This window comes from Eleginops maclovinus, chromosome 6, assembly GCF_036324505.1.
Source record: "Eleginops maclovinus isolate JMC-PN-2008 ecotype Puerto Natales chromosome 6, JC_Emac_rtc_rv5, whole genome shotgun sequence".
NCBI lineage: Eukaryota > Metazoa > Chordata > Actinopteri > Perciformes > Eleginopidae > Eleginops > Eleginops maclovinus.
Genome location: NC_086354.1, coordinates 1,256,352 through 1,283,276, shown reverse-complemented (window position 1 = coordinate 1,283,276; position 26,925 = coordinate 1,256,352). Strand labels below are relative to the sequence as shown.

Sequence of the window (26,925 nt, the reverse complement as noted above, 5' to 3'; positions counted from 1 at the left end):
TGAGGGTACACAGGTACAGAGAGAGTGAAGAAAGAAGTAAGGTGTCCCCAGACAATCTAAGCCTATATAGCAACACAACTATGGCCTGAATCTAAACAGCCTTAACTATAACCTTTATCAAAAAGGAAGGTCTTCAGGGCACTCAGTTAGGGTGTCTGCCCTACTTTTAGAGACTCTAGGAACAACCAATAACCCTGGATTCTTGGAACGCAATGCCCTCGTTGGACAGTAAGGTATAATGAGCTCTTTAAGATAGGAAGGCGCCTGCCCATTAAGGGCTTTGTAGGCAAGAAGAAGATTTTAAATTATATTCTGTGTTCTATAGGGAGCCAAAACAGGAGTCATGTGGTCTCTTTTCCGTTATCTTGTTAATACACATGCTGCTGCATTCAGCTGAAGCAACTTAACTGACTTTTTAGTACATCCTGATAATAAAAAGTTACAATAATCCAGCCTCGAAGTAATAAATGCATGGACTAGTTTCTCAGCATCGTTTTGAGGCAAGATATGCCTGATTTCTGCAATGTTACGTAGATCAAAGAAGGCGGTCCGTTAGATTTGTTTTATATGGGCGTTAAAGGACAAATCCTGATCAAATACAATTGAGATTCCTGACGGTTTCACTGGAGGCCAAATTAATGCCAACCAGAGTGAGTAAGTATATCTTTAGATAATTAGTTCGTAGATTTTTGGGGCCGAGTACAATAACTTCAGTTTTGTCTGTACTTAACATCAAAAAATGTAAGGTCATCCAAGTTTTTAAGTCTTTTTAAGTCAATTGTGAATTTTATTTAGATGATCTGTTTCATCAGGCTTGATAGATAAATATAATTGAGTATCATCTGCATAACAATGAAAATGTACAGAATGATTTCTTATAATATTGCCTATTGGAATAATGTGAACAAAATAGGTCCAAGCACTGAGCCCTTTAGTACTCCATGCCTAACTTCAGTTTGCACAGAAGATTCATCGTTGACACACAGAAACTGAGACCTCTCAGAGAGATGGACCTAAACCAGCATGAAGCAGTTCCCTTTATGCCAACTACCTGCTCTAGTCTTTCCAATAGGATATCATGGTCGATAGTTTCAAATGCAGCACTAAGATCAAGCAAGACAAGAATAGAGACAAGTCCTTTGTCTGAAGCTATTAGAAGGTAATTTGTGACTTTCACAAGAGCTGTCTCTGTGCTATGATGTGTTCTGAAGCCAGATTGAAAATCCTCAAATAATTCATTGTTTTTTAGATAATCACACAACTGTTTTGCCACTGCTTTCTCAAGGAAATCGGAGAGGAATGGAAAATTAGAACCAGGTATATAGTTGGCTAAAACCTCTGGATCTAGGTAGTGCTTTTTAAGAAGAGGTTTTATAATAGTACTACTTTAAAAGGATTGCGGTACATGCGGTACTCGCTTTGGGAGTACAGAGATTGGATGGATGGTTTTATTTTTTTATTTTTTCTTAATGGACCAACAGAGTCTGTTGTTTTTCGCAGCATGCCTGTAGCACTATCAACAACATGATCAACTTGGGTTGGTGTACATTTTGTATAAGATTCCTCCCCTACACACAGGCATGGTATTGAGTTTAATATTATTGGAATCTCTTCCTTAAATTTTGCTATATCACTAACAGATATATTTCTGCAGAAGGAATGTTTGCCTAATGGTTTGTAGTCTAGTAACAAGATTTCAAAAATATATTAAAGGTTAGACAAAGCAGGATTATGCGGTTCTACTAATAGCTGCTCAATTTCAATCCATTCGTCAGAATTTGTGAGAGAGTGATTATAACAGCGGGTTGGTTTATTTACACTTTGACTCAAACCAATTAAATCTAATAGTGATTTAAATTCAATAAAAAGGCAATAAAAAAGAATTCTGGGTAAAATTCTGAATAAGCACCTGGGGCGCGATACGCTGTAACAAATAAGATTGGCTGCAGTGTGTTCCAGGTTGGATACCTTTATTCGTCCCACAGAGAGGAAATTAGCATTTGTTACAGCAAGAAAAGAGCCAAAGAAGCATGGATTAAAAAATATTAAGGATAAAAAAGAAAAAATACAAAAGGAAAAAATTACACAATTTACAAAATACACATCCTGTAACAATTCTGAGATATAGCAGCCAGGTATATATTGCAGTTATTAATGGCATATGTATATATATATTGCACATATTGCACATAATTGGTATTGCACAACAATTATATACATATCAACAATAGATATTAAAATATGTATAGAGTATCTATGGAATACACCAGATCAAATATACAGAATAAGTTAGAATTCACTGTATCAGACCAACTTACTACTAAAATAAAATATATAAACACAGGATATATACATTATAGAAGTGTGAAAGTTGCAGTTTCTTCCTTCAAATTGAAATGCAATGAGTAAAGTGTAATTACAATATGTACACATGTTGTTCAGGGTTATTAAAGGGAGAAAGGGTTCTGTGAAGAGAGAAGACACTACGGAGCTGTGAGTCCTGAGCCAGCCACAGGAGGAGGTGTAGCTGTTGGCAGGAGTGAAAGCTGGATCCTTCTATTAGAGGAGTTTCTGTCTGCCAGCTGCTTAGTGGAGAGGGTGTGTGGGGTCACCATGATGGATAACAGTTGGCCAGCCTTTTTAATTACTTTATTCAGTCCGCTGGTGTCACCAGTTCTGATGCTGCCCCCCCAGCAGACCACAGCAGAGAGAAGATCTCCAACATCTGAGTTTCCTCAGAAAGTAGTCTGCTCCTCCGACAGAGACAGACACGCTAGAGCCGTGTGATTATGTGAAGTCATAGAGGCCCTCCACCTGAAATGTTATTGTCATAATATGCTCATGTTGTTGTGGACATTTTTTCAATATGTTTTTGTGCTTGCATTGAATGCACTGCATCTCCCTACGGGTGCATTCTCAAAGGTTCTAAAAAGCTGGAAATATTAAACATGGTCCACATCTTAGTAAGTATGCTAGCATAAAGTGCTACTGTATATAGGTTAATGGGACTTCCATACATTTGTAGTTTTTTGGTCGTTAAGCAAAATAGTGTCAGATTCAAAGTCTGGGAGTCAGCGGGAATCCTCTTCTGGCACTGTTAGGTCTGTTCAACACTTCTGAGCAACACGTCCCGTGGTTGTATTTGTGATATATATTTGTGTGGACTAAAGTGGTACCAAACTGACTCACTGTTTGTTTAATTTTGTTCAATATAACACGGTCACCTACAGGACACAAAAATGCCCATATGCAACTTTCGTTGGTACTCTCTTCTCTCTTCTTTTAACCTTTACATCTGACACACGCTTTCCTGAATCCTCCAGACTTTTCCTTACTTTTTGAGGTTATGTTTTCAACAAATCAGTCACCACAGCCACTTCAGAGTCCACCGTCGTTGTGTTTATTACATTGGGTTTGACATCAGGTTCACATCCGGATACTGAGTGAGCCCTGGTAGCTGGACAGGGGGAAACTAAAGGTCTACTCAAAAAATCATAAATCTTTAGAGAATCATGCCACTGTGTTATGGTTCCATTCAAAGTCAAACTAAAAAACCTTTAGCTTTTGTATGAACTTCTCCTTTCTCCCGTTCATATCGGGCTATCAGCTCCACAGCAAAGGTTACTGATGTAATTGGTGCACAAAATAACTTTAGTAACCCCAGACACACTCATCTCTGACACACACACAACATGTAGATAGCTGGCTGGAATTATGACATGGTTGTTGGCTCAGTTACAGAACTGAGCCAAATCACGTTAAAAATGAGCTCTGCACATTCAGTTACAGAACTGAGCCAACCACATGAAAAGTGAACTCAACATCTTTATATATCTCACACACAACTGTCTCATCAATACTACTGACAAGTTCACATGGAGACAGTGTGTGTGTGTGTGTGTGTGTGTGTGTGTGTGTGTGTGTGTGTGTGTGTGTGTGTGTGTGTGTGTGTGTGTGTGTGTGTGTGTGTGTGTGTGTGTGTGTGTGTGTGTGTGTGTGTGTGCTAATGAAACATGCAGTTTAATTGCAACAGTCCTTAGTGGATCTGTGTACCTGCAGAGCCTTACCATACCTGATTGTGGTTTAAAATGCTGAGTTATAAATGCTGATAAAGCATGTTATTTATTATCCCACAGAGATGCAGCTGAGTAACTGTTTCGAGGTCAAGGTTGAGGGTGAGGAGCTGTTGTATTAGTTTGACAGTTTCCACATTCTTATCTGGTAATCATATAGCAGTCCAACCTTTGCACCTCTGACCAAAAATCACGTTAAAAATGAGCTCTGCACATTCAGGGTTCAGAGCTGCATGGACCCCCTCCAGATACATGAAGGCGGGAACCATCTGGGGGACGCAGGGATGACCTCGGGGGTGCAGGGGACACAAAAAACAGCCTTGGGAGCAGAAGGTGAGCAGAAGGGGAGCAGGAGTCTGCTGGGGCGACGACTGGACATGGGGGGGTGGAGTCCCCCAGCTGTAGTCAGCACTGTGCTGCTGATGGTGAAAGGTTTTTACTGTCACTAAAATACGTTGCTATTACTATCAGGATATTCAGGGCTTGTAGGAGATGAGTAATTATAAAGTAAGAGAGGTAAAATACACTTAATATAACTCATAAAAATAAAAACATTCTAGAATCTGAATTTTGAATCTGCAGTCACATGACCAGCAGTGCTGTTTGTTTCTCAGGAGAGAGCGACTAGCAGAACTCCTACAGCCGGCGTCGCTCAAAGTTAAAATGATTTTAACTCAGACCACGTTTATACCAATCAGATCACAGCTGTGCTGAGCAGTGCAAGCTAGCAGGGTAGGTAACCATAGAATCAACCGTTAACAGGCTGTTTTCACTGCAAGGCTATGCCCCCAACCACAGCAAGGAGAGAATGGCAGATCAGTGAATGCAACTTGAGGGTGTCGGTTCAGTTCAGGGCGGTGGTGAAGTCCGTAGGGATTTGGCCTGGGAACTGGAAGGTCACCGGTTCAAGTCCCCGAAAAACTAAGTGCTACCAAGGTGTCTCTGAGCAAGGCACCGTTCCTTACACTGCTCCCCGGGCGCTGTACATATGGCAGCCCACTGCTCCTAACACTAGGATGGGTCAAATGCAGAGAACAGGGCGGCAGTGGTCTAGTCTGTAGGGACCTGGACTTTGGACTGATGGGTCGCCGGTTAACGTCCCAATCAGAAAAAGAAAAGCGGAGTGTGGACTGATACTGGAGAGGAGCCAGATCACCTCCTGGGCCACTGCCGAGGTGCCGTTGAGCTAGACACTGTACCCCCTTGCAGGCTAGACTGGCTGTCTCTCTGCTGCCTCTCCACCCTGGATCCTCTCGATGCATGTGCGTACTGTAACTGTGTGTGAATTGTATGTGCCTTTACAACTCCATTGAATACATGTGTGATTCTCACAGCTGCTCTATAGTATGAAAAGCTCCTTCACTGAGCACTTCATTAACTCCCTTCAGCTCAGGCTTCAGGGGTCGTGCAACATCAGGGGCTAAGCCCAGCTCGACACTTGTACTTTTGAATAGAGTATCCAAGAATACTCAATATGAAATAATAATAATGAATAAAAAAAATAAAAGACCCCCCAAATCTACCCCCCAAACAGAAACACATTGGTTACTATATAAAAAGGTGTTTAAGATGTTTTCTGTTATAAGAATGTTTTACATTTCCAGAGCATAAAATACGACATACTGTAACTGTAAGCCAATATCATCTTCTAAGAAAACTAAAACCCTCATCTCTTCATCTGAAGAGAAAATTAATGACCACAGAAGAAGCAATGTTAAGTTTGGCAGCTATTTAAGATTTAGTCTTAGTCTTTAGACGAAAATGGTTATTAGTTTTAGTCACATTTTAGTCCTTTTTATCCTTCATAGTTTTAGTCGACGACAACTCAAAACGTTTTAGTCTAGTTTTAGTCGATGAAAAATCATTACATTTTAGTCAACTTTTAATCAAAATGTTTTCTGTCTTTAAACTAGTTCAGTTAGGCAAATACAGGTATCTGAAATTGGAATCAAGGTGACAGTATCAAGTGTTGAAATTCGTAAAGCAACATTTCACTCTCTTAATACTTGGTGTAATATCTGGAGTCCTTACCTAAATTGGCCTAGACTCTCACATTGATGCGATGCTGCTGTGCTGTCCTTGCTGATCCGCTAAGGTGCATACTATCTATATATACTGATATAATAATATTATCATTAAAATATAGTATATCAATAATATCAGGTTTAGATTTTGAAGATTCAAATTATGTTACAACACAATACAACTAGCCTATTATATCTACCTGGCCTTAGAGATAAGAAGCAGTGCCGCCGCTCCCATAACGCGCATTACGCGCTGTGCGTAGGGCACCAAGTGTCGAGGGGGCACCACCAAAAATAGCCTAATGAAAAATCGTCATAATAATTATACGGCCGAAATTATTTCAGTAGACTATAGAAATATGAGGCACTTTTTAGGCATACTACTCAAAGGTACCGATGGTGCCCCCCTCTCCCCTCCCCCCTCCCCTCCCCACTCACACAAACACAAACGAAAACACAATCTGCACAATCTGCGTCCCAAGCGCCCTGTGGGTGCCCTTGCTGTCAGTGGTCTTTTGGATTACTCAACATTTTTGGAAATGAAAAGGCAACAGGAGTCAGGTAATAAAAAAGTTAAACTTTTCCGCGAATGTTTTTTTATTGGGGGGGGGGGGGGGGGGGGGGGGGGGGGGGGGGGGGCATCATGAAGGAATTATGCTTAGGGCACCAAAATGGCTAGCAGCGGCACTGATAAGAAGCCATACACAAATATCTTCCAAATACATTGCTGTGTAATCTTAAAAAAAACAACTAATTGCAGCGTGACTGGATCGTTATTGCAATGCAAGCCCAGCCAACATTAGCCTGGAAGCCATGCTCATTCCTTCGCTACCGCAAACTGAAAACTTTGTGGCAAGAAAGGCTAAGCCAACATGGCTAGCTACCAAATGTGCCACTAGTTGCCGACTGCCCAGTAATATTGATTTAATTAGCGAATTGATATGCTTAGTTAGCATTACGACTTATCATGTATCGTTACAGTTTACAGGTGGCTAACGTACTGTGGCAAATAGCAGGATGGTGCGCCTTCAGGTGTCTCTTCAGGTTGGTCGTATTCTTCACAGCTAATTTGTAGACCCATGGCATCTCTCCTTCTCCCGCAGTAACAGTGCAGTGTGTTTTCCTTTCATAGAATAAAGTGTGTCCATATATGTAGTCTTTTTTTCCGACCAAAACCTTTGTGCGCTGAAGCCATCATCTTGTTATTTTCTCACTGTTTGGACATCATCACTTAGCTGAGGGATGTGAGTGAGTGTGTGCAGATTCCCAGAGTGCCAACTAATTCAACCAATGACAGGGATGCATTTTGAAAGACAAGACGGGGAATTTTAGGAAAATAAAATATCCTCCATTTTGAATGTCCGATAGAGCACCATTAACACTTTAGTCCCGTCTTGTCTCGTCAACGGAAACAAAATATAGATTTCGTCATAGTTTTTATTATCAAAAATCTATTTTTAGCTCGTCATCGTCTTGTCTAAGTCATGTAACGAACATTTTTTGTCATAGTTTTCGTTGACGAAATCTGACACACGAAGCATCTTTGTTAGGATCTCAGTTTTTGTATTTATAGTTTACTGTTTTATTTTGAAAAGTATATTACTTCCTGTCTTTAGTTTCCCTCCTGTCCCTTTGATTCCCTGATTTGGGATTGCCAAATTCAAGCCTGAACTCTGAACATGAGCTGGTCTGGGTTGGGTCAGTTCTGCAGCAGTCTCAACGTACCTCGCTGGCCCACTACTCTGTTAACACTTAACATAACACACATTACATTTTTATAAAGCTGGTTTGATGGCAGAGACATCTGTCTGGACATAGATCCAATATTTAGTTTAGATCCTAGTTTGATCTTTAGGCCAGTCAGCTTATATAAGGGTCAACTGACCCAATGTTAATCAAAAACTAAAAAGAGGCTAGGTTCTAAACAAAATATTCAATTCAGCATGCAAACATACTCAAGATGGTTAAACAGGTTTCTGACATCAAATAGAAGCTGGTCTGACATTATATGATCAGGCCTGATCTCTGTCAGCAGGCTGAAGTCAGCTGGCAATGCAGAAAACTGGTATTACCAGGAGGAACAGTAAAAGTCAGAGATAGAAGAGGAAGAGAGATAAAAAAAGGTCAAGAGAGCAAAGAAACTGAATGATAATCACTAGGCTGCGATAAACAAACATTGACCTGAAAGGGACTGTTCAGTCTGTTCAGCCTTGAAGCTCCTGATAAACTGCAGTGACTCCTTCAGTCAATCCACCTGCCAGATAAATAAAGGTGACAAGTGTTGTATTCTTTGTAAAAAACATAATAACAATTATTAAAAAGGTGCATCATGTACATAAAGACCTCATGGTTTCTTACACTTGTTGGAAATGGACTTTCACATTTGCATTAAGTTCAACAGACCCCTGCAGGCACATGTTATTTTGATAAGGTAAGACATTTGAAAGGTTTTTTCGTCACTCTTGTTTCTTCAGAGAGAAGAAAACCCTGAGAACATGACATTTTAAAGTGACTCACACTGCACAGAGAATCTGCCTTCCTGCATGACCATGAACTACATGTTATTCTCACACTGTTTTCAAATATCTGGCATCTAGCAGCATGCTCGGGAAAATAAGGTATAAATCCCCAGACTGTCCAATGTCAATTCAATAAAGTATGTACAGCCCCGTAAAAAATTAAGAGACCACTTCAGTATTATCAGTTTCTCTTTTTTATTTATTATTGTACGTCTTTTGAGCTAAATGGTTTTTTATTTTATTTTTTTATGTATTCTATAAACTACTGGCAATGTTTCTCTGTGTTGAAATTCAACACACACTGGAATGGCTGCCATACATGTAGAGATGAAGATTTAAGAAAAAATTGGAGTGGTCTCTTAATTTCTTCCGCAGCTGTATATATAAAAGTATCTTACAGCTATTACACAAGACACTGAGTTATGTTTATATATTTTTTTTGTACTATTTTGTACTGTATGTTTGTTAGTTATTTCAGTTAGAAAAGATCAACTTCCTCTGAAAGATTTCTTGACAGGATTTGTCGGCCATATACGAGATAGTGTTCTCAAATATGTGAGAGAAAATTACCACCTCATGCTGAAGAGGACGTGAAGTACACAATGCTGACCTTGACATGTGTCTACCTTCCAATGCGCTCCTCTCTTATCTGCATTCTGATACTGCACAGGTTTCAAAACAGCATACTGTTCCAAGTGTTGTCCTTGTGAGTCCACCATGATTTGCAGCAATGAAGGCCAAATGAAACCTAAAACTGAATTTAAGTAGCATTGATAACAGTTCCTGAACTTACAAAAGAAAGAGTCAAAAATGAAATAACAATTTCCTTTGCTCCATTAGCTGATGGATTTATTTACAATTTAAAGTGTTCCACTTTATACGACTGAAAAATGAATTCATTTTAAATGATATTGTTATATATTTAAAATGTTAAACTCCTAAATGTAAATTGTTTTACTTCTATCTGTAGGCAGGCGAACGCAAAGCCTGGACTCTCAGAGGGGCAGCCAGAAAGGTTGAACAGTAGACTGATCAGTCAAGTCAAGTTTATTAATATAGCACATTTAAAACAGCCTCAGCTGACCAAAGTGTTTTCCAGTTTAAAAAAAATACGATCAGCAATCAATAAAAAAGTGATGACAGAATTGTACATGGGCAAAAGAAACAAAATACAATAAGAGTAACAATAACATTACAGCATATATAAAGTAATCCAAGATAACTTGGACTAAACTTTGGGAATATCGTCATGGTAAACTTGTGCAATAATCTTTACAATAGGATGGATTTCATCTCATTTTTTAAATGTTATTTGTATAGTAGTCGCTCATTTGCATATATCTGAATAAGTCTTGGTTTTCTAGGTCAGAAATGTTTTTCAAGTCTTGAAAGCTTCTCATTTCTCTCTCTGGATAACCTATGGCTGTTAAAACCTTTTCTGTCCATTGCTTGAATTGACCTTTGTCCTAGGCTGTCCAGTCAGACAGTCCAAGTTACCTTCCCAATTACAATTGTTTAATAACAGAATATTGCTTTCTAGAGTAAATGTTGTCATTAGGTGTAGGTCTCCCTTTTCTTTAATATGGGGAGGAATTCTCTTTGCAGAGAGGGTTAGGGGCAGCATCAGAGCCGGTGACACCAGCAGAATCAATAAACTGATCAGGAAAGCTGTCTCTGTCATCGGCATCAAACTGGACTGTTTTGAGGCTGTGGGCCTTTCGATCAGGCAACAGAGAGGAGCTGAAGGTTGTACAGAGGGAACTGAGGTGGAAGATCTGAGAGGGGAAAAACAGCTACAGGAAGAAGATGGAGGAACAGCTGCAGCAGAGGAACGTCAGTGGAGTCTGGAGAGGCCTAAAAACCATCTCTGGCTACAAAGGGCCAGACTCCCAGGTCCGGGGGGACCATCAGTGGGCAAACAACCTGAACATTTTCTTCAATAGATTTGATCAGTCAGGCGCCCCTACCCCAACACATTCCCCCCTGCTGCACCCCCCATTGTCCCCACTGCCTGGAAATGGCCCTGTCACCTCTCACACCTTCACCCAGCCCCCGATCATTAGCTCACAGACATTCTTCACACCAGCCCCTGTTTCTTCTCCCTCCGCAACCCCCCCACCTACTGACGGCACCTTGTCCCTCACAACCAACCAGGTGAGGAGCGAGCTGCAGAGGTGTAAGGCACAGAAGGCAGCGGGTCCTGATGGCATCAGCTCAAGGCTCCTGAAATCCTGCGCAGACCAGCTGTGTGGGATTGTGGAGTTTCTGTTCAACCTGAGCCTGAAGCAAGGGAGGGCACCACTACTGTGGAAGACTGTGTGGTACCCGTGCCAAAGACCCCTCACCCCAAGGACTTCAACAGCTACCGGCCGGTGGCGCTGACATCGCGCTGATGAAGACCCTGGAGAGGCTGGTCCTTGGACACCTTCGGCCCCTTATGAGACCATCGATGGACCCGCTGCAGTTCCCCTACCAGCCTGACATCGGGGTGGATGACGCTGTCATCTACCTGCTGCAGAGGTCCCCCTCCCACCTGGAGAAGGCTGGGGGCCCTGTGAGGATCATGTTCTTTGATTTCTCCAGTGCCTTCAACACCTCCTGGATCCTGGACTACCTCACCAACCGTCCACAGTACGTGAGGACCAGGGAGTGTCAATCAGACACCTTCATCTGCAGTACGGGGGGCCCCCCAGGGGACGATGCTGGCACAGTTTCTCTTCACCCTCTACTCTGAAGACTTCATCCACAACACGCCAACCCGTCACCTGCAGAAGTTCTCTGACGACTCCGGCATCGTGGGCCTATCTCCAATGAGGACGACAGGGAGTAAAGAGAACTGACGCAGGACTTCATCCTCTGGTGCCAGAGGAACTACCTCCAGCTCAACGCAGGGAAGACCAAGGAACACACACCAGTGAACATCCAGGGAGTGGACATAGAGATTGTGAAATCCTACAAGTACCTGGGTGTTCATCTGAACAATAAATTGGACTGGTCCGAAAACTCTGCTATACTTTTATTTTTGTGTATTTTGTAAATTGTGTGCTTCTTGTATATATATTTTTTTGTATCTTGGGTGTAATATTAAGCTGTCTTTGGCTCTTTCTGCTGTAATAATTAAAATGTCCCCTCTGTGGGACTATTAAAGGTAGTCTGATTCTGATTCTTCTGAGGAGCAGGGAGGGGGCATCAGAGCTCACCCCCCTGGAGGAAAACTGGCAGGGATTGGGGATGTTGGAGGTGGAAGGGCACACCGATGTTCAGGATGCATCAGGTAACCACTTTTTATTCTCTTGTTGAAATGAGAGTTTACCAAATGAGTCAGGCTGTTATATTTTCTGATCTGAACAGAGACAATTTCACTTTGACACTGCCTGTTCCAGTCGGGTTGACGGGGTTCCAGCCGAGGAACATGTCAGCCCTCCAGCAGCATCCTGAAGGTTCAGAGACATAGTTCACTCAATTGGCGAAGGAGCAATAAAGAATGTGTTAAGCTCTAACTGAAAGATTTGGTAAATAAATAGTTGTGTTTCCATAGCTTGTTTGATTTGTTTTTACAAGCTACGCATCACATCCAGACGCTCTTGCAGTGTGCCAGCTTTTGGCCAAAATTCCAGGGGAAGTGACTTGACGAATAAAGAGCTGTTTCAATCCATTTCTTTCTTACTCTTGTCTGCTTACTGTGCTTTGACGGGGTTCCAAAGTCTTCCTCTTTGAAAAGGTTTTAAACTGATGTATTCCGCTAACATCTGCATACTGACAATGTTTGATTTCCTGAAGTATACGAAGTAATAGGATTTCCAGTCAACAGCGAGGGGTTGGGTCTCTTCCAGAAGCTGAACCCCTGGATCTAAAAACACTAACAACAGCCAGTGTGAGAGTTTGACTTTTACTGGTCTTCCCAACAGGAAGCATCACATTTTTCAAGACAATGAGAAAAGCACAGAGAATGAGAAATCAGTTATGAAGTAACAGTTATAAAGAAGTACAGTTTGGCAAAGTGATTTACATATAACATGAGGCAAAAGCAACGCCATGCCACAGCGGCTCATCAAACAGAAACATGTGTCATTCAGTGTCAAACAGCATGCAGTTACACTGCAGTGCAGCTAAAGGAATACAAATGCAATACAATCAATTGTCAGGATGTATGCCAGAGTTTTGTATGTGGGTAACATACATTCTTTTCCATAAAACCTCCCTACTTCTTAAAAAACAAAGACATCGCCTTTACAGGACAGAACTGTGAGTCCTTTCAGGCCACCTGAAGAGTTTGTGCAGCTGAACCCCCTCAGACACACATACTATGACCCCTAATTAAGTAAGCCTAAATACATCAATAACAAGTTGTTCCAAAATTAAAGTTAAATGTGATGCAGAAGACTTTCCAGTAGTTGGGATATTGTAGTTACACACATGCTACCAATAGATAGTCTCCAAATCGAGGAAAGAGGAACTAACATTTGACAAATTGGATTTATTGAGCCTGTTTACTGGAGCCCAGCAGAGCACACACTCACACACCTTCCAGCCTGACCTCACAATCTGTATTCTGATCTGGATTTTTGTAAATATCAATCTGTGTTCTCACCTTGATTAGTTTTTTATTCTAATTTCCTTGCTTCCTTTCCTTACTGTCCCTAAGCTGTAACAATGTCAAATCCTCGCTATGGGACGAATGATGGATTTTGATTCTGGCCCCATTGTGGACTGTCTTGAATGAATCTTAAATCCATTCCGACTTAGAGTGACCCTCTCCACAGACCTGTGACTCGCACAGTTAATCTTGTGTGGAGACAGACACAGAACACATTATGGCTTGAGGTGCCATCAGAAACACCACATAGGGTCCGGTTCCATCTCTGCTTCCTGTCATCTTGCTAAACCTCTTCTCTGTTCAGCAGTGGCAGTTCTAGACTAATTTTACTGGGGGATGCCGTGATGGGGCCAATCATAGTATGACTTATTTATTAAATTATCTTACTGAAAACATCCCTGTTAACTTTGGCCATATAGCACAGAAACTAAGTACTTTATATGCATTGCATTATTATATATTTATTCTTTTGGAGGGGGGCCACAGGGGAGTCCAAGCTTCATGTTACAGGGGTACTGGCCCCTGTTGGCCCCCCCTAGAACCGCCCATGCTGCACAGGATGCACTGAATTACACTCAGATCCGCCTCCAGAAGAGTTCTCCAAAGTTGTTTAGGTCCTAAAATAAAAGTCTTGTGTTATCAACCTCTTTTGCATCATCACTAAAAAGTATATACTGTGAGTGGAGCTCAGTGGACTGAAAGTCATTTGGCAGCAGAAACAGTAAAATAACACATGCCATCAGAAGAGAATCAATACTCAGACATCATTAAGAGAGACAAGAGGCAAAATAAATCTCCATTCTTAGTCCAAAAGATGAGGACAAAGACATGGCTACATCTCCTCTAGACAGGCTGGCCAGTGCGCACACACACGCACACGCACACGCACGCGCACACACACACACACGCACACACACACACACACACGCACACACACACACACACACACACACACACACACACACACACACACACACACACACACACACACACACACACACACACACACACACACACACACACACACACACACACACACACACACACACACACACACACACACACACACACACACACACACACACACACACACACACACAGGCTTCAGTCAGAAATGCATTGCAATAAATGTCAAATGAAAACCCACACGTCGCACAAGGCATGTAATCTGAAAAAAAAAATACACTTAAACAAAGTAAAACAAATTATTTAAAAAATATATGAATTGTGTATAAAAAATAATTAAATAAGATAAATCATTTAACAAAAATAAATGAAAAGTGATACAAATGAATACTCCAATAAAAGCTAATGAGTCCCTCTCCTCTTCACCACCGGAGGCGCTGCCCCCCTAGCAGGCCGCTCTGTGCTTTATCACCCCCGCCGTGATGCCATGGAGTCCATTGTCCATCATTCTTGGAGGGTCTCAGGTCGGGCCCCCTCTACTTCTATCTATGCTTAGAAAACTAGATACATCCTAAAGGCATGTGTCAATGGGGGGGGGGGGGGGGGGGGGCTCAGATGAACCACTCCTTCTTGCTCTCGTCGATAGTCTCGGTGAAGGCCGGGTCGTTGACAATGATCGCTGCGTCAGCACAATCTGCTGACTCCGCCCCCTTGGCCTCGTTGGTGTGGTAGGACCCTTTGTGACGGAACAGATGACGGATCACAAACACCATGATGCAGAGCACGCTGAAGATCACCGTGGAGATGATGCCTGGAATCCAAACAGAAACGGACACTGTATTAGTAACATGTATTAGGCAGCTGCTGCTGGTGGCTTAGCACGGGCCACACAGCCGGGCCCCACAGAACCTCAGAATCAGGAGCTGGATAATAAGAGCATGCTGGTCTTGCAGAGCACCCTTCATTCACTGGGAACTCTTTGAATGTTTTCTTTTGGTTGCGGACTTTCTGAGTTTCAGCAGCAGGATGTCCTGCTCAGTCTGTTCTCCTCCTGCGTGGTGGCTGCACTGTGCTGTGAGAGTTCTGGCTCACGTTCAAGTAAAAAAGAACAGACGTATGAGGATGGAAAGCCCCCCTGCCACAGTCTTAATGCAGCTACATGCCCTAACCCTAACCCTAACCCCCAAACCTCTTTGGGCCTCAACTATACACACACAATATTTGAGTTTATAAGCTCCACCTGTTTGTCTTTCTCTATCACAATCAACTGGTATTGAGGTGCATTTCTGCAGGCTTCACGTAACCAGCCCACGGTTGCTACAAGTTAGACTCAGTGAAAGGCCCCGGCTGAAGAAGATCAGAGGGGACATCGACAGGATGATGTGTCAGTCCTGATCAGATGTCCTCTGTGTGGGGAAGTTTCTCACACCCACAGCTGTATCCAGATGTGACCCAGAGAGTGGACTCTCTCTCCAGCGTCGATGTAGAGGGTCAGGGAGCAGAAGGAGCAGCTGGAGTCAGGAGGATATCTCCCTTTGGCAACTCATTGTTTCCCAGGGACAGAACCTGCTCACCTTGCTGTAGAACGTTCTCTCAACAAGTAGTTCAATCTCACAAATGTATTTATTCCCCTGTACGGTATTTCCTTTACATTCTGCTCTTGTTTATCTGATTCTTTTTACATGCATATAGGCTCTATATGGGGGGCATCATGTGGCATAGTTTGTTTATTCATTGTTAGAACAGTTTTTATTCTCAACTCTTCATATATACAAATAGCGTGTGTGAAGTATCAGCCATTCCTCTCCACTCATCCTTCACCCTAATTCCTTTCTGTGTGTTAACTGTATTATGTTTTTTATAAAAGCACTTGGCAACTGTGTTTGAAAGATGCTCTATGAATAAAGAGAATCATTACAGCACTAATCTTTGTCCAGGGCATTGTCCACTGTATTCGTCTGGGTATTTTCTTTCTTTACTTTTTCTTTTCAATGCTTTACTATTTGTGCTCCTTTCTGACCAGATGAAAAGCTATAAGTCTTATCTTGTGTAATGTTGATAGAAACAATCAATGTGTGTGTGTGTGTGTGTGGGGGGGGGGACTTCAGCTGTTGGATGAGATTTACCTCCCACGATGGCAGAGTTGCGGTCCACTCCTTCCTTGGCCTTATTCTCTTTGAAGGGGAACACTGCTCCAGCTGTGGAGGAATATCTGTTAGCACCTGACTGTGACTGGTTCTGAGGAGTGTGTGTGTGTGTGTGTGTGTGTGTGTGTGTGTGTGTGTGTGTGTGTGTGTGTTTGTGTGTGTGTGTGCTCTCTCTACCTGCTTCTACGTGCCAGGGGTCACTGGCTGAGGCCATGGGGGAGATGGTGAGGGGTGATGCTCCACAGTTGGACGGGACCAGAATCCCGTGGGTGCTGACGGGAGCTGTGGGGCCGGAGCGCAGTGCTGCTTTCAGCGGGGCCACGCCGTTCAGCTGGACGCGAGACAGACAGCCCACAAAGCCTGGCGTGTTGTAGCGCTCGATTAAGATGGGGTCAATCTGTCCAGTTTCTACATGAAACAACCATCAAACATAATATGAGCATATATATATATAGTTCTTATTGGAACAAGGTATTATACTTTTTGAATGCAAGATCATTTAAAGTATAGCATAGATATTGGAAAAACGGGAAGAGGTTTATCTCCATGCCTGTAGAGGGCAGTCACTGTTTATTAATGTCCTGATTCAACAGTCAGCTACAGTGGCCCTTCCTTTCAGATGCTAGGTCCCTTACAAACACCACAGTGTAAAACTCCTCTTAAGCTCTCCTGTCAGCATCCCAGGAATCATCAGGAGGTTCTGTGTCCCTCACCTGGAAAGTCGTCGGCACTGGGAGGATTTTTCACATCATCTCTGTCTCTATAATGAAGGCACTGGGGGCTAGACTAGGGAAGAGAGCGTTGTCATAAATCGTACTTTTGAAGCTTATTGTTGCTATAGCTACCAGATACTGACGCTCCTAATGCAATGCCCCCAGATGATTTCAGTGCTGTGGGAACAGGATCCACACTCACCAAAAACTTTTCCTAGAAAGATGCTTTTGAGCAGATTGAAGGTGGTGTCGGAGGTCTCTGGCAGGAGGTGTGTGGACACTGGGTAGTGGTCCAGCTGGAGAGCATGGAGGAAAGAGAAAAACAGTTAGTCCTACTTTTATCTTTCATATGCTGCTACCAGCTGTTCATCTAGAGCAGCGCCTTTATGGGAACAATTCTGAGAAATATAATTGTTTTATTAATGATATAATAGATAGTGTGGTTTTTGCTGTATGTACGCTCACACACGCTCTCATATCAGCCAGCTGCTTTCAGCCATTCCGAACTAACTGGAACGGATTTTAAAAAGAGGTGGATGCAGGTTTGTGTGTCTAATATCAATAGTCAAAAAGTATGTCAGAAATGTTAAAAAGATGAATAAAGTATTTATAATTTACTGCCTTAATTTATTATTTTGATACCTTGGAACGATTTTTCAGAAAAACATACAAACACACAACTGTTTCCTCCAGAACCCTTCAATTCAAGATATCTTTAGCATTGAGCAATCATGAAGGAGATTCTGTAAAGAGGAACATGTACTCCAGTATTTTTATATTACTCAATATGGATTTTAAATGTCAAAGTTGTATTTAGGGTTCACGATAAACAGGTCTACAGATAATAAATACAATATTCTGTTGGATAACGTAAGCACAATTGACACGTTTTCAGAGTTTTAGTCGATTTCGTTTGAAAAATATATGACCACAAACCATCACTAGGTGGCACCACACAAACATGAGATGGGACCAGAGGAGCTCTGACAGAGTGGGGTTATATATTAACAATGAGGGCATGATCTCTTGAGGGGATCTTTTGAACTCAGTTTGGTGTTCATTATTAATATTATTATTATTGTGTGTGTGTGTGTGTGTGTGTGTGTGTGTGTGTGTGTGTGTGTGTGTGTGTGTGTGCGTGTGCGTGAGCGAAAGGTACATTCTCTCTAGTGGTAAGTATCCACACACATCCCTTGTATGTGTCCCCTCTTAATAGAGGTACTGTCACGATGGAGAGACTTCATTTAAAATAAAAACAGATCAACAACAATGTGTCTTTACAGAATCAGTATGTCAGTATGTAGAGTCTACACTTTAAAGAGTCCTCTCCTGCTGATGTTCAGGTCTATATCAGTATGTAGAGTCTCTACTTTAAAGAGTCCTCTCCTGCTGATGTTCAGGTCTATATCAGTATGTAGAGTCTCTACTTTAAAGAGTCCTCTCCTGCTGATGTTCAGGTCTATGTCAGTATGTAGAGTCTCTACTTTAAAGAGTCCTCTCCTGCTGATGTTCAGGTGTATATCAGTATGTAGCGTCTCTACTTTAAAGAGTCCTCTCCTGCTGATGTTCAGGTGTATATCAGTATGTAGCGTCTCTACTTTAAAGAGTCCTCTCCTGCTGATGTTCAGGTGTATATCAGTATGTAGTGTCTCTACTTTAAAGAGTCCTCTCCTGCTGATGTTCAGGTTTATATCAGTATGTAGTGTCTCTACTTTAAAGAGTCCTCTCCTGCTGATGTTCAGGTGTATATCAGTATGTAGTGTCTCTACTTTAAAGAGTCCTCTCCTGCTGATGTTCAGGTTTATATCAGTATGTAGTGTCTCTACTTTAAAGAGTCCTCTCCTGCTGATGTTCAGGTATATATCAGTATGTAGAGTCTCTACTTTAAAGAGTCCTCTCCTGCTGATGTTCAGGTCTATATCAGTATGTAGAGTCTCTACTTTAAAGAGTCCTCTCCTGCTGATGTTCAGGTCTATATCAGTATGTAGAGTCTCTACTTTAAAGAGTCCTCTCCTGCTGATGTTCAGGTCTATATCAGTATGTAGAGTCTCTACTTTAAAGAGTCCTCTCCTGCTGATGTTCAGGTCTATATCAGTATGTAGCGTCTCTACTTTAAAGAGTCCTCTCCTGCTGATGTTCAGGTGTATATCAGTATGTAGCGTCTCTACTTTAAAGAGTCCTCTCCTGCTGATGTTCAGGTGTATATCAGTATGTAGTGTCTCTACTTTAAAGAGTCCTCTCCTGCTGATGTTCAGGTGTATATCAGTATGTAGTGTCTCTACTTTAAAGAGTCCTCTCCTGCTGATGTTCAGGTGTATATCAGTATGTAGCGTCTCTACTTTAAAGAGTCCTCTCCTGCTGATGTTCAGGTGTATATCAGTATGTAGTGTCTCTACTTTAAAGAGTCCTCTCCTGCTGATGTTCAGGTGTATATCAGTGTGAAGTGTCTCTACTTTAAAGAGTCCTCTCTTGCTGATGTTCAGATGTATATCAGTATGTAGCATCTCTACTTTAAAGAGTCCTCTCCTGCTGATGTTCAGGTGTATATCAGTGTGAAGTGTCTCTACTTTAAAGAGTCCTCTCCTGCTGATGTTCAGGTGTATATCAGTATGTAGTGTCTCTACTTTAAAGAGTCCTCTCCTGCTGATGTTCAGATGTATATCAGTATGTAGCATCTCTACTTTAAGGAGTCCTCTCCTGCTGATGTTCAGGTGTATATCAGTATGTAGAGTCTCTACTTTAAGAGTCTCTGCGAGTTCAGTGATCCATGTAGATCTCTACTTAAAGATCCTCCTGCTGATGTTCAGGTGCATATCAGTATGTAGTGTCTCTACTTTAAAGAGTCCTCTCCTGCTGATGTTCAGGTGTATATCAGTGTGAAGTGTCTCTACTTTAAAGACTCTTCTCCTGCTGATGTTCAGGTGTATATCAGCATGTAGAGTCTCTACTTTAAAGAGTCCTCTCCTGCTGATGTTCAGGTGTATATCAGTGTGAAGTGTCTCTACTTTAAAGAGTCTTCTCCTGCTGATGTTCAGATGTATATCAGTATGTAGCATCTCTACTTTAAAGAGTCCTCTCCTGCTGATGTTCAGGTGTATATCAGCATGTAGAGTCTCTACTTTAAAGAGTCCTCTCCTGCTGATGTTCAGGTGTATATCAGTATGTAGCGTCTCTACTTTAAAGAGTCCTCTCCTGCTGATGTTCAGGTGTATATCAGTATGTAGCGTCTCTACTTTAAAGAGTCCTCTCCTGCTGATGTTCAGGTGTATATCAGTATGTAATGTCTCTACTTTAAAGAGTCCTCTCCTGCTGATGTTCAGGTGTATATCAGTATGTATTGCCTCTACTTTAAAGAGTCCTCTCCTGCTGATATTCAGGTGTATATCAGTATGTAGTGTCTCTACTTTAAAGAGTCCTCTCCTGCTGATGTTCAGGTGTATATCAGTGTGAAGTGTCTCTACTTTAAAGAGTCCTCTCCTGCTGATGTTCAGGTGTATATCAGTATGTAGTGTCTCTACTTTAAAGAGTCCTCTCCTGCTGATGTTCAGGTGTATATCAGTGTGAAGTGTCTCTACTTTAAAGAGTCCTCTCCTGCTGATGTTCAGGTGTATATCAGTATGTAGCATCTCTACTTTAAAGAGTCCTCTCCTGCTGATGTTCAGGTGTATATCAGTGTGAAGTGTCTCTACTTTAAAGAGTCCTCTCTTGCTGATGTTCAGGTGTATGTCAGTATGTAGCATCTCTACTTTAAAGAGTCCTCTCCTGCTGATGTTCAGGTGTATATCAGTATGTAGTATCTCTCCTGCTTTTCCATGCTTTAATGTTCAGAAAGCTCTTTATTTTTGTCATACTGCCTGTGCTCCAGCACCTCTTTTCACCCTCTGTCTGAAACCAGAGCCCAGTCTGCTCTGACTGATAAGCTTCTCAGTGGAACTGTTACCTAAAACGTTTTTGCCGTGAAGCACTTAAAGACAGATCTGCTGTTGAAGTGGCCATGGAAGACCTCACCTTAAATCCTGCCACTAAAGATACAGTACCTACCATTCCACATTAAATCTATTCTCTAAGACAGGGGTGTCCAAACTTTTTTCACTGAGGGCCACATGCAGAGAAACATACGAAGGTCTGGGCCCCTCACTAGAGGTGAGTTTAGGTATGGCCTCATTAGTAAAGTTATAAGTTAACTAATGAGATAAATGAAGTTTCATTTATATTTTTGGCAGCTCATTCCTTAAAACAGAAGCCTCAGATTGCTTTTAGTCAGCCTTCTCTGCTGGCCTAAACATCATCAGAATATAAATTAAATGTTGATATATTTTTTCCACAAATACGTATTAAATTATTCCCCATAGTCTATTCTCTTCATTTTATAGCGTTCGTCTTGGCTGCGCTGCTTCCAGCCTCAGAACGAGATTTGGAGGGCTGGCCTTTATGTTAGAGCTTTTATCCAATCATATTTCAGCCATAATGTGTTGCTAGGGTCAAAGAAATCTGCCCTTAGGCCTTCAGAATCAACAGTGCGGGCGGCTGTAGCTTAAAGTGAAGGCAAACAAAATTGTGGCGTTAACCAATCAGATTTCGAGGTGGCGACAACGGGCCAGCTAGCAGGCGTACGCTAACGTTAGCACGTGCACATCTTCTGATTGGATACGCACTATTGAGAGGCAGAGCTAGGCAGTAGGCAGAGCCATACAGGGCAAAGCTAGCAAACAGAACTAGAACTTGAGCGAGCTAATTTGTGTAGATTTCTACAAGCTATTTTTTTCAACCCACAATGGCTGAAGGAGGAGATACGACGGAGTATTAGGGCCACATATGAAGAAAAATTTTTTTTTTGCCGTGACGAGATTAAAGTCGACACGGCGACTTTAAAGTCAACATGTCGACATTAAACTCGAAATGTCGAGAATAAAGTTGAAATGTCATGTCGAGAATAAAGTTGAAATGTCATGTCGAGAATAAAGTTGAAATATTATGTCGACTTTAATCTCGATGTGTCGAGATAAAACTCGAAATGTCGAGAATATAGTTGAAATTAGTTGGGAGACATAGCAACCGCTCCCACAGGTCCTGCACTGAATCCGAAATGGCTTGTGTAGATCATTTGGTCAAATTATACTTCCGAATTGGATTTAACAATAAAGAGATCCTCGCTGTTTTAGCGAACCTCGACACGTCGAGATTAAAGTCGACATGACATTTCAACTTTATTCTCGACATTTCGAGTTTAATGTCGACATGTTGACTTTAAAGTCGCCGTGTCGACTTTAATCTCGTCACGGCAAAAATATTTTTTTTCTTCATATGTGGCCCTAATACTCCGTCGTAAGGAGAAGAGATCAATTTGGTCGAAGATATAATTACAACGCCATTTTCAAAACGAACTTTTCAAGTAAAGCTACACATCTTGAAAAGGGAACGACCAACTCCAACGAGCGGTACCCCTGGCTCACAGCCTCCGAGAGGCACTGCAAATTGTACTGCCGGGAATGCCTGGTATTTGCAACTGATCGATTTGGTGTTTGGAGCCACACTAAATTTGCAAACTTGAGTTGTCTAACCAAGGCAGCAACGAGACACCAAAGCACAGCTGGGCACTTGGAAGCACTGGTGCTTTTGAAAACCTTTGGGGACACCCGAGTGGATCTACAGCTCAACGAACAAGTGCGCAGGGAAACGGAGCTCCACAACGAAAGGGTGAACAAAAATAGGGAAATATTGAAAGACTGATTGATTGTGTCCTGTTTTTGGGTAAACAGGAACTTTCATTTAGGGGACACGATGAAAGCGCCGAGTCCAGAAACAGAGGAAACTACGTGGAGCTTCTTTCTTTTCTTGCTGAGAACAACACAGATTTGCATTACCACCTGTACACAAACAACATGTTTACTGGGACGTCAGGCAAAATACAAAACGACCTGATTTATGCTATTGCTGAAGTGATGGGAGAAGAGATCAAAATGAAGATTAAAAAAGCACCCTTTGTCGCTGTTATGGTGGACGAGACGTCAGATGTGGGTAATGTAGCACAGCTGGCACTTGTTCTGCGTTATGTGACGGACACAGGTGTCAAGGAGCGGTTTGTCAGATAATCTGATTAATTAAGTTAACTGTAAATGCTGATGTATTGATTATAAATGCTTCAGAAATATTAATATAACTCTGTTGTACTTGACTATGTTAAGGTGATGCAACGCCCGGTTATACTGCGTTTCTGTCTAAATGTATAGTTTCTAGAGCCATGGCGTCATAATGATGGTATTAAGAGGTGGAATAATTCAGGTAGGACTGTGTAGGATATCACTGAAGGCCTAGGTGTGAAATGCACGGCCCACCACTGCTTTTAGTAAGGGGAAATATGAAGGGTATATATCATGCATGGTATGCAAATAAGTTATCAGGCTTTTTTTGACAACTTAGATCTGTTAGAACATGTTCTCAACTTGACATGACTGAATTCATTTGGCATTGGGCATATTAACACATGAATACTACTGTGTAATATATTTTAATATTTAATACATATATTTTAAAGAATTACAATTGAAGACAACTTTCAGGTGTGGGCCATATTCCACAAAATTTTTAGAATTTGAGGGTCGATTCAAATTGGCCCACGGGCCACATTTGGCCCCAGGGCCGTAGTTTGGACACTCCTGCTCTAAGACATCTACCATAGTTAATTACATATGATTCAGAAAAGTTTGTATTGGGGAAGTAAGTGTCCATCAGAATACGCGTACATGACAAACAAGACTGTCTGAAACTGCTATCTGTCGGAAACAAGGCCTTGTGGTCTTTGACACCTAAAGGACGTTGTCAAACGTTAAACTATTCACCCCAAATTCTAAGAAACAAGCCTTGTGGTTTTGGACCCCTTGAAGACGGTTACAACGGATTGAGACCTAGAGATAAGGAAAAAAGGGGATGTTGGCTGGAGATGAACTATCTAGCTGAGTCTGTGAACTTTTTATGACCTTTATATGCTAAGGGGCAACTGAGGTTACAGATATAGTTAAAATGTTTGATCGGCATGTAAAGTTAAAAAGCAGGAAAGGATGAAATTATCATGTCTTCAATGGAGCTATAAGAAATGTAATTCTAAAATGACATACTCAATGTGTTCAGATAGCATAGAATTTATTTTCATTCATTTTTGTTAGAAATGTCATCTAAATACCATATTCTTCATTTGTTTAATTTAGATTGAATGATTTAAGCAAAAAGCCGAAAGTATGTAACCTCCTTCTTACTCAAAGATTAAAAAGGGGAGATCACCTGATCATACAGAGGGAGGAGCGAGAGACTTTAAAAGTTGATGTCTAAGAAAAATGGGGCTTGGCTTGGTTTTGGACTTGGCTTGGCCTTTGCGGGGTTCTTGCACTTTGTGCCTTTTGAACTGTTGAATACCTTTGACCCTGTTTTGTTAACTTCTTCTTTTGTATTTTTTATTTTATACATTTTTGTGAAAAAAACAATAAAACCGGTTTGTACTTTGTACATCTCGACGCAACCTCTGGAGACCAGACCTCTGGTGGTCTCTGAAGGTATCTGCTTGGTCTAAGTGTGGGGTAAGAAAATCATGGAGGCTCCCAACCGACACAGGGTTTCTCCTCCAGGTGCAGTTTAGCAGACTGCACTGGAGTTCTACCAGCCCACAAACACCTACTGCACCCCACATTTCCGTTGATATCCTGGTGGTCGGACATGCAACGTTTTAGTGCCTGAAATAAGTGATACAACGGCAGCTGGTGTTTTAAGCTATGCTGTGAGTTGCCTTCCTAAGCGGACTATGGTGGTCTTGCGTGTAGATTTTGGAGGGTACGTTCTAAACCGAAGTCGGACGCTTTAGGACAGCTGTTTTTCCTGGATGCCTTATCAGCATCGGAGATTCGGAATCGGACAAGACCTAGATATACAGTATAGTGTTATATCGAAGTATATATATATATATCGATCTTTTTCACACTGACCTGCAGCTGTATCTCCCTGCGGTTCCTTGTGATGTTGACAGAGTGAGGCTGTCCATTAGCCATGTTACGGTGGTCAACATCTATGGTGTATGGTTCTGTTAGCCTCCCGAGACTGTAGCGGATCTGGAGAGTGCCTGGACACCCACCCACACACACCCACACACACACACACACACACACACACACACACACACACACACACACACACACACACACACACACACACACACACACACACACACACACACACACACACACACACACACACACACACACACACACACACACACACACACACACACACACACACACACACACACACACAGGTTAATACACATCTATTTTTATATTGATGTAAGAAATGGATGTGGTCCAATGATGAGCCAACCATTGTGTCGGAGCACCACCGCTAGGTAGTCCTGAGTTCTGGAGCTGACGTAGACGAGGATGCTGGGGGCGCTGGAAGTGCTGAAACTAAACACCAGCTCCTCCTGGGTCAGATTGGTATCACCACGAACACCAACCTCTGAGAGGCTTTTCCCTTCCTGCAACAAGTTTGCTGCCGCCTCTAGCAGGAAGTCGTAACGCACCAGGGTCCCCGTCTCAAAGTATCCGCCGACATCTAACACACACAAGAAGGATTGACATGTCCCCTCTGTCCCCAGTGTAAACAACATTTATCGTTGCATTTGATCTATCTAATGAACAACATCATCTAGTGTTGCACAGTGTTGGCGGCCGTACCATCGGAGCAGAAGGGTCCATCGTACGCAGTGAGAGAGCAGTCACACGAGTAATCGTTGTACTGCTCCACACACTTCCCTCCGTTCCTGCAGTGCATCCCGAAGCTGCTGCAGTGGCCCAGGCAGCCTGGATTCACCCCGGGAGACACCTGTGCCCTCTCTTCCAGGTCAAAGGTCACACCATTTATCTTCAGAGCCCGCATGCAGCCCAAGAAACCCCTCTGACCACTGGAGGCCCCTGCAAATATCACAGTAGACACAAGTTTCTTCATTCAAGCCTCACAGTCACTGGCTCATTAGAATGCATGCATTACATGATGCAAAGAATATCTGGGTCATTGTAAAACGCTCAGCCCTGCACATTGTACACAAAGCTAGTATTTATAATGGTTTATTTGTGTTGGTACTTTTCTTACAATGTATTTATGCACCATACACACCATATGTGTAAACCGACTTGGGAATAAACCTGTTCCTGATTTCTGAAACTTTGTGAATCATACGAATGCAGGCGTACAGCACAGACACCTTTTATTATTATATCTCTTTAGAATAAGTTGTTAGTTAGAATAGGCATGTTTTCCATCAATGAAGCAAAATGGACAAAACCATCATAGTTATAAAAACCTATATAGCTTTCATTAATTGGTACACAGTTTGCTCATCATGTCACAGGGATCCCTAAAATCATTCCGCCAGTATCCCAGTGGGACTCTCTGAGGAGGAACATTAATTCACATCTCAAATCTCCCAAAATAAAAATAATATGAGTAGTTCACCAAGGGTCCATTCTTTGTCCTGCACAACCTACAAACTAACATACAAAGTGCTACATGTAAATGGTTTGGAACCACAATAACTGGCAGACATGCTGCAGAGCCCTCGGATCACCGGGGGCTGCTCATGGTTCTGAGAGGCAGAACCAAACATGCAGCTCTTAGTGTCTATGCTCTGCAGATCTGGAATAAGCTTCCACCCAGAGGTCATTAAAACACATGTTCTTACATTAAACAAAAATGGGAGAAGGAGTCAGAAACACAAATATCAGAAGAGACCTGGATAGAAATATGTGAGACACAGGCGACCACTGCAAATTCAAGATCTTTAAGAGAGTTCGGCTGGAAGAATGTAGTGAGATTTTTCATAACTCCTAAATTAACAGCACTACAAACAGGCACGCAGAGCCGAGGCTTCTGCTGGAGACAATGTGGTACCCCTATGGCTAACCAC

General features: G+C 42.1%; 1 protein-coding gene across 1 annotated transcript in view; it reads right to left on the bottom strand.

Moving 5' to 3' along the window:
• Positions 1-12,491: 12,491 nt before the first annotated feature.
• The window catches only part of cntnap2b (contactin associated protein 2b), a 49,913-nt gene continuing 35,479 nt past the window's right edge, over positions 12,492-26,925 (bottom strand). The window contains exons 20-26 of the mRNA XM_063886763.1: positions 25,697-25,933; positions 25,341-25,574; positions 24,953-25,086; positions 17,182-17,275; positions 16,444-16,674; positions 16,246-16,317; positions 12,492-14,930 (exon numbers count right to left, since the gene is read on the bottom strand). Of these exons, the coding sequence (XP_063742833.1) occupies positions 14,731-14,930; positions 16,246-16,317; positions 16,444-16,674; positions 17,182-17,275; positions 24,953-25,086; positions 25,341-25,574; positions 25,697-25,933 (1,202 nt within the window). The 3' untranslated portion in view covers positions 12,492-14,730. The remainder of the gene's footprint in view (positions 14,931-16,245; positions 16,318-16,443; positions 16,675-17,181; positions 17,276-24,952; positions 25,087-25,340; positions 25,575-25,696; positions 25,934-26,925) is intronic.